This window comes from Oncorhynchus mykiss, chromosome 14, assembly GCF_013265735.2.
Source record: "Oncorhynchus mykiss isolate Arlee chromosome 14, USDA_OmykA_1.1, whole genome shotgun sequence".
In the NCBI taxonomy this organism is placed as follows: Eukaryota; Metazoa; Chordata; class Actinopteri; order Salmoniformes; family Salmonidae; genus Oncorhynchus; species Oncorhynchus mykiss.
Genome location: NC_048578.1, coordinates 24,771,328 through 24,782,440, shown reverse-complemented (window position 1 = coordinate 24,782,440; position 11,113 = coordinate 24,771,328). Strand labels below are relative to the sequence as shown.

Below are 11,113 nucleotides of genomic sequence, written 5' to 3'. Positions count from 1 at the left end.
GCACCTATATTGTAAACTTTCATTCATAGGCTAGGTTGTGGCAACCTCATGATGGGTATAGGGAAAATTTTGCCACTGTCTTACTTGATAGAAAATATCACTTAATCAGTAAGGCTAAAATGTCATGACTGTTTAAACACATTGTACAGTATTTTAAGAACAGTTTATTACCAAACTACATCCATTCCTCTGCACATAAACAATGTTCAGTCTCAATCTGAGTACCTGACATTAGAGTACACACTCTCCTGTTGTGTCTCTCTCTTCTTTGTTCCTCTTTTAGTTTTCCTCTCAGAGAAATGCAATGCAGCATAATTCAGAGTCTCTGGGTCTTGTTCCTGTGAATAATCATCATGTTGTTGGTTTTTGATACAAATGTAGTCATAATAATAGCCAGATAATTAGATTATCTAGTATCATATTGGATATCACCTACCAACAGGCCAGTACTATAACAATTGTATTTATTTACCTGATCACATTCGGTGGTTGAGTTGTCATGTTCAATATGCTGAGCAACACTCACTGCTAACATGAATAAAAACAAGCATGAACATGACAAAAGTCAAGATAGGTAATAGACAGAGATATTTTACTTGGTAACAAGTATTGTGTAAAATGTATTAGGTGTTCATCTACAGTTTGTAATACCAGAGAGCTCACCTTTATAATGTTCACAAATTGTCATTTTATTTCTGCTGAAGACGAGTATAATGATCACAATCACACAGAAAACTGATGTCACTCCCAGTCCAATGATTACATAATCCAGTGATCTTTCTAAAAGGAATAAAAAACTTAATAATGAGAGTCGATATACATGTATACCACCGTCATATTAATATCAAATAGGAAGAGAGATATAACTACCCTTGAATTATAATAAAATAGTAAGAGAAAAATACCGCCCTTATATAAAAATAAAACAGTAAGAGATATATATAAATATATATTTACCACCCTTATATTAAAATATAATAATAAAAGAGATATATGCCACCGTTAAATTAAAATAAAATAGTAGGAGAGATACATTTCACCCTTATGTTAAAACAAAATAGTAAAATAAATATATACCACCCTTATTTTAAAATAAAATAGTATGAGAGATCTATTTCACCCATATATTCAAATAATATAGATAGAGGCATATATACCAACCATATAGTAAGATAAAATAATAATAGAAATACATACCACCATTACATTAAAATAAAATAGTAAGAAATATATAACACCATTTATATGACTCAAAAAATAATAAGATATATATAGATACCACCCTTATATTAAAATAAAAATGTTTCTGAAGATGGCAGAGGAGGATCAGTGTCTGTTCCTAACAACTGTTGATTTCTGGTGACTTTCCCTGCACTTTCAGAAACAGTGGCACATTTTTGGTAATGGACGACCAGTACCTACAGAAAGGAGCGGCTTCCATGGAGGAACTAAATGCAGGAGTAGTGTGTGTGATGTTCTGATGAGGGGCTCTGTCTTTTGTCTCTATCCTGCCTTTCCAGCCCAAACTTCCTCCACACCCTTTTCCTAGTATGACTAAGGACATTCAATCTCCAACTGCATCATCCTAATCTGCCTAAGGACATTCAATCTCCAACATCCTAATCTGCCTAAGGACATTCAATCTCCAACTGCATCATCCTAATCTGCCTAAGGACATTCAATCTCCAACATCCTAATCTGCCTAAGGACATTCAATCTCCATCTCCATCATTCAAATGTGACAACGGAAATTCAATCTCCATCTCCGTCATCCTAATCTACCTAAGGACATTCTATCTCCATCGTCTGAATTTATATTTGTTGTGTTTGTCATTTTATTTAGCTTTTTAACGCTTTGAGATGAATTTTGTAATGAAAAGCACTATACACATTCCATAAAATTGGTATTATTATCATATGAAAGATGTGGATTGATTGTAGCCACATTTTGAAGGAGAGATTTGTCAAAATATGAATTTTGTATTTCTTTAAATAAGTTATTAGCAGGTTGTATTTTGTTTACAGCATCTAAGAATTTTCAGCTGAACATTCATTTCTGGTCAATGATGAGAATATTGTTATAGCAAAAGGCACATTGACCTCAACCACTGTGCTGTACACTGACTGTATAAAACATTATGAGAAGATGTTCTTTCCTTGACAGACTGACCAGGTGAATCCAGGTGAAAGGTATGATCCCTTATTGATGTCACTTGTTAAATCCACTTCAATCGGTGTATATGAAGGGGAGGAGACAGGTTACAGAAGGATTTTTAAGCCTTGAGACAATTGAGACATGATTGTGTATGTGTGACATTCAGAGGGTTAATGAACAAGACAAAATATTTAAGTGTCTTTGAACGGGTTATGGTAGTAGGTGCCAGGCGGACTGGTTTTAGTGTGTCAAGAACTGCAATGCTGCTGGGTTTTTCACGCTCAACAGTTTCACGTGTGGATCAAAAATGGTCCACCACCCAAAGGACATCCAGCCAAAATGACACAACTGTGGGAAGCATTGGAGTCAACATGTGCCAGCATCCCTGTGGAACACTTTCGACAACGTGTAGAGTCCATGCCCCAACAAATTGAGGGCAAAAGGGGGTGCAACTCAATATTAGGAAGATGTTCTTAATGTTTTGAACACTCAATGTACATGCACCACTTTTAATATGACTAAACTTTCTTCTGTATTTTCAACATTATAACACATAATATTCATTACTTACCAATATTTAGGTTTGTTCCGTTGCCAAACAGGATCTCCCCACATGTGGCCACAGCACAGTAGTAAGTCCCAGCATCAGAGAGACTGAGGTTGTTCTTGGAGAGGCTGTAGACACAGCTCTGTGTAGGAGAGGGAGTCTCAGGGTTCTTCTTACACGCATCACTCAAGTTCCCAGGGGTGTAAATGACTCCAGGCTGGGATTCTCCTGATCCGGCTCTGAACCAGTACACACTGTGTTCTCCTGTACAGGTCTGAGAGAGTACTGTACACTGTAGAGTCACAGAGTCTCCTGGATGGACTGGATCAGAAACTGGTTGCTGCACCAATGTAGGGTGATTGTGTCCTATATTGTGTCATTGTATTGAGAACATAATTATTCAGAAGCTTGTAAAGTGGAGAGGTCATAGAGTTTTAAATAGAAAACATTCCTTTAGGCACATGGCAGTTTTGGAAACAGCGTTTTGCTTGCTATAAAAGAGAGGTGCAGTTTCTATTTGTCAGTAATTATTCAAATGTATTCACCCCACAGTCAGCCAAGATGCTTAGCTAGGCATCTTAAGAGTTCTTTACAGTAAAAGTTAGTTAGCTACCGTTTCTACACTCTTTTGCTAGCTATACCGTAACGATGTCATTTCAAAAACCTGTCAAAAATGACAAGTGTCTTTACATTTGACCATTATGACACGCATCCATGAATATCCACTTTCTAAGCATACTGCAGCAAGATTGTTAATACTTTCTGAACATCTACTGTACATGGCTGTGTACATCTACTGTATGTATAACAATACACAAAAACACTTGGTGAACATTGAAATGCACAATTTAAATTAAATTACCCTTCACAGCCAAAAATGTTGCATGTCCATAGTCCATCCCATACATTGTCCCAATTCCACAAAAGTATGTTGCCTCATCTAATGTGCTGATATTTCTGATAATGAGATTATACACATATTCAGATGTCTCCACTTTGAAACGTGGGTTCTTAAACTCTCCATTAAGTACAGGTTCTGATGCATAGGATACAGATGCGACAAGATGGGGCAGTTGGCCAACAGTTTGTCTGTACCAGTACAGCAATTGTTGAGATTCTGCTTTAGGACATGGCAAAGATATATTGTCTCCAAATAGACGAGTAGTCACTGGTATTGGTTGAGGAGCATCTTCAGTCTGAATCAGGTCTGCCAAAATGTGAATGTAATCAGATGTCAATTTGAAATGAAAATGGACATTGTTCAACCTTTGAGTAACAGGGTTTTTTTCTTAATTAAGTCATCAAACTACTGCAATTTAAAATGTCTGAAGCAGTCGAGAAGCAGGTGAAACGTTTAATAAAACAACAAACATGGAACGAAACAACATAACAGTAGCATCTACGCATGAACACAGGAACAATACAGACTGGGGAAGGAACCTAAGGGAGTGCAAGGTATAGGAGAGGTACTTGTGTGCCTCATGATAGACGTACAGGTGCGCTTAATGATTGATGCCAGGTGTGCGTAATAATGGATCCCAGGACCGGTGTTATGTACACCTGTGAAGGCGAACACAGGAGTAGACGTGACAGAAAGAGCTTAGTCCATGACTAGGCTTAATCTACATTCGGAAACTATTCAGACCCCTGGACTTTTATTCCATTCTAAAATGGATTAAATTGTTTTTTCCCCCTCATCAATCTACACACAATACCCCATAATGACAAAGCAAAAACAGGTTTTCCAACATTTTTGCAGATGTATAAAAAATGTAAAAGTATTCAGACCTTGTACTCAGTACTTTGTAGAAGCACCTTTTGCAGCGATTACAGCCTTTAGTCTTCTTGGTACGACGCTACAACCTTGTCACACCTGTATTTGGGGAGTTTCTCCCACTCTTCTCTACATATCTTCCCAAGCGTTGTCAGGTTGGATGACGAGTGTTGCTGCATAGCTATTTTCAGGTCTCTCCAGAGATGTTCCATCAGGTTCAAGTCTTGGTCCTGGCTGGGCCATTCAAGGACATTCAGAGACTTGTCACGAAGCCACTCCTGCGTTGTCTTGGCTGTGTGCTTAGGGTCGTTGTCCTGTTGGAAGGTAAACCTTAACCCCAGTCTGAGATCCTGAGGGCTCTGGAGCAGGTTTTCATCAAGGATCTCTCTTTACTTTGCTCCTTTCATCTTTACCTCAAACCTGACCAGTCTATCAGTCCCTGCTGCTGAAAAACATCACCACAGCACGATGGTGCTACCACCGTGCTTCATTGTAGGGATGGTGCCAGGTTTCCTCCAGACGTGACAATTGGCATTCAGGCCAAAGAATTCAGTCTTGGTTTCATCAGACCAGAGAATCTTGTTTCTCATGATCTGAGAGTCTTTAGGTGCCTTTTGGCAAACTCCAAGAGGGCTGTCTTGTGCCTTTTACTGAGGAGTGGCTGCATAGCGGAGAAGGTATGGTGGGATTCTAAATGGTCGGTAATCTGTATGTTAACTTGGCTTTCAAAGATCTTTGAAAGGCAGGGTAGAATAGATATAGGTCTGTAGCCGTTTGGGTATAGAGTGTCTCCCCCTTTAAAGAAGGGGATGACCGCGGCAGCTTTACAGTCTGTGGGAACCACAGATGATACGAAAGAGAGGTTGAACATTTTAGTAATAGGGGCTGCAACAATTTCGGCAGATATTTTTAAGAAAGAGTGGGTCCAGATTGTCTAGCCCGGCTGATTTGTAGGGGTCAATATTATGCAGCTCTTTCAGAGCATCAGCTGTCTGGATTTGGGTGAAGGAGAAGTGGGAGAGGCTTAGGCGAGTTGCTGTGGCGGGTGAAGGGCTTTTGATCAGGGTAGGGGTAGCCAGGTGGAAAGCATGGCCAGCCGTAGAAAAATTATTATTGAAATTCTCAATTGTAGTGGATTTATTGGTGGTGACTGTGTTGCCCAGCCTCAGTGCAGTGGGCAGCTGGGAGGAGGTGCTCTTATTCTCCATGGACTTTACAGTGTCCCAGAACTTTTTTGAGTTTGTGATACTGGATGCAAATTTCTGCTTGAAAAAGTTAGCTTTTGCTTTCCTAACTGCCTGTGAATATTTGTTCCTAACTTCCCTGAAAAGTTGCATATCACAGGGGCTGTTCAATGCTAATGCAGAACGCCATAGGATGTTTTTGTGCTGGATAAGGGCAGTCAGGTCTGGAGAGAATCAAGAGCTATATCTGTTCCTGGTTCTACAGTTTTTGAATGGGGCATGATTATTTAAGATGGTGAGGAAGGCACTTTTATCGGGTAACAATTGAACATAGTTAGTGGATTAAATAAATACAGTCATGAGAATAATGAAAGTAAAGTCACAACACCATATTTTGAGTCTAAAAAGTGTGTGTTTACAATAACATTATTTACAAACAATGGAGTAAAACAAGCTCATGTGACTTCTATAAGCCACAAAATGTTATTTCATAATCCATTTCTATATATCATTAACTTTAATTGAATGCCAGACTGTCCCCTTTAACACATTGTGTTTCTGTAAGCACTCTCCTACATGAGACATCATTATTTGAATATAACAACTCACAATATCATATTCAGAAACGACCAATATCCATTTTTTTTACTTTGCCAAACAGGATCTCTGTGGAAAAAGTTCAACATGTCCTATTCCATTTCCAACTAATAAGCAGTTAGCGCAATCAAAAGACCAGTGATGTGTATCTGGGCCAACAGTTCTATAATGTTTCCCAGTCTGTCGGTTGAATGCTTTAGGCCTACTAATTGATACCATACTCTATTCGACCGATACATATCTCTATTTGACCATAATGCCCTTTACATGGTTTACTAGGTCAACCTCTATGAGGAGTAGCCCACTCATCCTAGTTGCCTCTCCTCAGTAAGATCTTAGCATAATGTAAATTGACTTCATAAAGTTAAATTATTACCTTAAAGAGATATTACACAAAAATATGAATGTACATGATGGTACAAAAATGCTTCTTATGACATGAAAAACTTGAATAATCATGAATGAAATGGTTATGTCCATAATTTAACTATGACAGACAGTAAGAATTTGACCTCTTGTGAAATGAATAACAAACCAAAGACACTATACTAGAAATATTCAGTGATATTAAATGACAATGATAATCCTACAACATTCATTTATTGCTATAATTAGATACGTGATAATGTATGGAACAAAAACTATTCTGCACATATCAACCCAATATGATATTGTTCCATGACAACATTTTACACAATGTTACGAACATATGTGCAAAGGTTTCATCAAAGCAAAGGGTGGCTATTTGAAGAATCTCAAATCTCAAATATATTTTGATTAGTTTAACACTTTTTTTGTTTACTACATCATTCCATATGCGTTATTTCACAGTTTTGATGTCTTCACTATTATTCTACAATGTAAAAGAAAAATACAAATAAAGAAAAACCCTTGAATGAGTAAGTGTTCTAAAACTTTTTATCAAAAGTGTACATAGACATTTAAAGATGAAAACCCAGCTAGCTCAGAATAAGTTGACCACTCCAGAAGATATTTTGAGCAGAAACATGGTTGTAATTCCATTGTCTATGGTATTGTATTTGGATATTGTATTGTACTATTGTGAAAGTTAATCCGAAAGCATTGTCCTGCGATTGATTTACCAAAACACTTAAATTGTGTCTAAATAGAGACACTTGACTGACATAATTTTGTCAGTGCTGTATCTGAAACAAAGATCAGTCCCAGTCTGAGTACCTGACATCAGAGTACACACTCTCCTGTGGTGTCTCTCTCTTCTTTCTTCCTCTTTTAGTTTTCTTCTCAGAGAAATGCAATGCAGCATAATTCAAAATATCTGTGTTTGGCACCTAAGGAATAGAGTACAGTAAATAATAACTCCACTGTGCACAATAACAGAGAAATAAAATAATAACATTAACATTAATACGGTAAGGGGAATGTTCATGCGGAAGCTAGGATTCAAATCTTAGCAGAGGGCGCAGGACTGCCAACAATGCAGCTTTTAAAATCATTTTCTCTGACATTTATGGATATCGCATTCATGGTAAACAGTCCAGATGTCAGCTCAGAAAGTATTATTTTTTCATTTCAAGCTATAACACGGATCTAACTTGGATCACGTTGAATCCTGGTCTTAGTGTCATATTTTTTCATACTAGTTAATTACAGGCTACGGGCATTAAAGACAAATGAAACAAAAACATTTCTAAATCATTTACTTTGTAATAACCAAAACCTAAACTGATGTTCAAAGCATGTTGACATTGTTAAATATAATATTTACACTACAGATTCACGCTACAGATTTCTGAACAATAAATAAGCTAGCGGATATGAGGGTAATTTAACATCTTAAAGCCCCACATCTAAAATGTAACTAAACATTTTAATAAAACTATCAACAACATTTTTGATCAACTGAGAGCTTGCCAAATTATAGGTGCAGGTTATAATGAACTATATTTAAAAACAGGTTTTCTCTATGACAAACAACTCTGACGCAACATCTCATGGGTTACTGCTGTACTAAGTGATTTATTCACAAATATACACATATACACTAATATACACACTCCTGTGTAACAGGCAATGTACCTCTTGTTTCACACATTGGATAATATAGATGTTACATACCTGACTACTTGACTGCTCTGATGAGAGGTTATCATCATGGTGAATATGCTGAGAGACACTTGCTGTATCAACAGATAGAAATCCAAGCATGAAAATGGAGACGGAATATACAGTATACCATTCAACGGTGTCAGCCCATGAGGTGAGATTTTACTTTTAAATTCTCATTGCAAACACATTTGACACAAAACAATAGATATGTTCTGCATGTCTAAAATGACTTACCTTTACAATGATCACATGTTTGTCTCTTGTTTTTGGTACAAGCGAGAATAAAAATGACCATCACACACACAGCCACTGCTGCTCCCAAGCTGAGGACAATGGGATCCACTGTGTTTCCTGGTATTAAAATACATTCAACATGCTTGCTAGGTTTTATGTTAAGGATGCGTAGTTGACAACACAATTTTTTTCTCACTTTGACCCATTTTAACTACTAAATAATCGTATCATTAAAATATGCTTAAATGTTTAGATAAAGAAGTGTAAGGTGCTTTATCAATTTAACAAGAAGTTGTACCTTTAATGATGTTAAGTTTTGTTCTGTCGCCAAACAGGATCTCCCCGCATGTGGCCACAGCACAGTAGTAAGTTCCAGCATCAGAGAGACTGAGGTTGTTCTTGGAGAGGCTGTAGACACAGCTCTGTGTAGTAGAGGGAGTCTCAGGGCTCTTCTCGCAATCATCACTCCTGTTCCCAGGGGTGTAAATTACTCCTGAATGGGATTCTCCTGATCCAGCTCTGAACCAGTACACATTGTGTTCTCCTGTACAGGTCTCAGAGAGTACAGTACACTGCAGAGTCACAGAGTCTCCTGGATGGACTGGGTCAGACTCTGGCTGCTGTTCCACTGTCTGGTTGTCAGACCTCTGACCGTTTCCTAAATTAATCAGAACATAGAGTAATTATCAGACATTCAAATAATTTCAGATTAACATATTTTTCTGCAATCTTTCTGTTAGCTGAGAAATCACAAAAGTGCCCAGCAATTTCTTTGTCTTATTACTTATTAAAAAGTTATTGTCCGATTGACATAACTTCAAAATAGAAAGTACAATTATTTTACCTTTTAAAGACAGAAATGTGCCATCTCTAAAGTTCACAGTCATCACTCTTCCAATTGCACAATAGTACATGGCTTCATCTTCTGGGATCGACTTCATGATAGTAAGGCGAAACATCCTTTGAGCCAAAGTTACGCTGAAGTGTGAATTTTTAAATCCAGAGTGAAACACAGGCTCTGTTAAATATTTATGCATCGATGAGACAAGTTGTGGAATTCCTCCCACAGTTTGCTTGTACCAGTGCATTTGCTCATCGTTGAATTCCTCTTCTGGGAAAACACATAGCAGGGTTACAGGATCACCAAGTTGAACAGTGGTCACTGGACTTAGCAGGTTAACATGGTCTACATCTAAATCAAATGGAAACAGAAACACAAGCATACTGTATTTATCACACAGACAAGGACAAATGTTAAGAGAAAACAATAGTCTGTAAAAACATTTCAAATAATTGAAAATCAAGTTGTGAAAATCATTCCAGATGTTTTACTTTTCTTCTGCTTACTTTGTTTATTATTTATTTTTAGATGGTATGTGGGTTGGTTGAACGTTCTAAATGTCAATTTATCCTACCCTTCAAGAACCTTGGACTATATTGAATTGCACAGCACAGGAAAAACAATATTTTTAATGTATTATGATGAAGTGATGAAATTGTACTTACACACTGCACTGAGAATAATCACAGCAACCCCTAATCTGACCATCATGGTATGTAGCCTCTAGACTGGTAGTGTTGATTTGGTCTGTGCTTAAATGAGAACCCAAGACCAAGTATTCAAACTTGAAAACATACCTCATTGGCTGGAACATAGTGTTCAATACTTCCTGTAAAATGCTCCAACCCGTGACCCATTTCTTCTGTGAACCTGACATGCCTGTTATGTCATAAGGTCACAACCTTAGCTTTCATGTTACTGTGTACTACAGTGCCTCATATGTTGTATGTTTTGACTGTTTAATTGTCCTTTTATCCACTGTACTTTTTTGTTGTATGGATACATGTGTATAGATGCCGTAATGTGCTATAGATGTTGCTTGTACCATGTTTGACCATGATTGTTTTTAGTATCTCAAATGTGGTCTCGATGTGATTTGCAAAATCTGAATTGTGCATTATTGTATTATTGTGGATAGACACAAATACATTTGTCTAACTAACTAAATCAATGCATTTCTGTCTGCACAGTACAATTGCTATATTTTGCCTGTCCTGTTTACTTGTCCTGTTTCATTGAATTATTTTTGGCATGAAAAGATCTCACTGAAAATGCACTTAGACTTTAACATTACGTTTTTGTTAACCTTACGAGTCTAAGCTCTACCTAAACTGTGGAGGAGGGCTAAGTAGTCCCAAGCCTTATGGCATATTTTTAAGACCCTTTGAAGTATCCCAAAATATGCAAAAAATATATATATATATATTTAAAGAAAATGTATTTTTGGCCTCTGCTATTAGCCCATACAAATGCATTGAAAGGTGTCTATCCTACATCTGAGAGATATAAGAACGCTTTATACATTGATTTTACCCCTTGTTCTTGTCCATAAACAGTCTCCATCACAGGAGGTTGGTGGCTCCTTAACTGGGGAAGATGGACTCGTGGAGAGGAAGCAGTGGAATGGTATCAAATATATCAAACACATGTGTCTGATGCCATTCCAGTCGCTCCATTCCAGCCATTTAAATGA

The 11,113-nt window shown here is 37.3% G+C and overlaps 2 protein-coding genes across 2 annotated transcripts; both read right to left on the bottom strand.

Annotated features, from left to right (window-relative positions):
• Positions 1-2,633: 2,633 nt before the first annotated feature.
• Positions 2,634-4,655, bottom strand: LOC118938752. Its single transcript, XM_036943631.1, has 3 exons — positions 4,576-4,655; positions 3,565-3,968; positions 2,634-3,068 (listed from the first exon to the last, which is right to left on the bottom strand). The coding sequence occupies exons 1-3, from the start codon at positions 4,653-4,655 to the stop codon at positions 2,719-2,721; spliced, it is 834 nt and encodes a 277-aa protein (XP_036799526.1). The 3' UTR covers positions 2,634-2,718.
• Positions 4,656-8,235: 3,580 nt separating this feature from the next.
• On the bottom strand, positions 8,236-10,167 carry LOC110489478. Its single transcript, XM_036943630.1, has 5 exons — positions 10,086-10,167; positions 9,424-9,771; positions 8,878-9,237; positions 8,580-8,696; positions 8,236-8,246 (listed from the first exon to the last, which is right to left on the bottom strand). Exons 1-5 carry the CDS (start codon positions 10,129-10,131, stop codon positions 8,236-8,238), a joined length of 882 nt encoding a protein of 293 aa, XP_036799525.1. The 5' UTR covers positions 10,132-10,167.
• Positions 10,168-11,113: the final 946 nt, after the last annotated feature.

Excerpts from the sequence above, each read along its gene's own strand:
- LOC118938752 (XM_036943631.1), bottom strand. The coding sequence starts at position 4,655 with ATGCAGCAACACTCGTCATCCAACCTGACAACGCTTGGGAAGATATGT. Across the intron at positions 3,969-4,575 it reads GAGAAACTCCCCAAATACAG|GTTGAACAATGTCCATTTTC; the intron begins GTGTGACAAGGT and ends TGTTACTCAAAG. Across the intron at positions 3,069-3,564 it reads AACATTTTTGGCTGTGAAGG|GACACAATCACCCTACATTG; the intron begins GTAATTTAATTT and ends GACACAATATAG.
- LOC110489478 (XM_036943630.1), bottom strand. The coding sequence starts at position 10,131 with ATGATGGTCAGATTAGGGGTTGCTGTGATTATTCTCAGTGCAGTGT. Across the intron at positions 9,772-10,085 it reads GATTATTCTCAGTGCAGTGT|ATGTAGACCATGTTAACCTG; the intron begins GTAAGTACAATT and ends CATTTGATTTAG. Across the intron at positions 9,238-9,423 it reads CACATTTCTGTCTTTAAAAG|GAAACGGTCAGAGGTCTGAC; the intron begins GTAAAATAATTG and ends TGATTAATTTAG.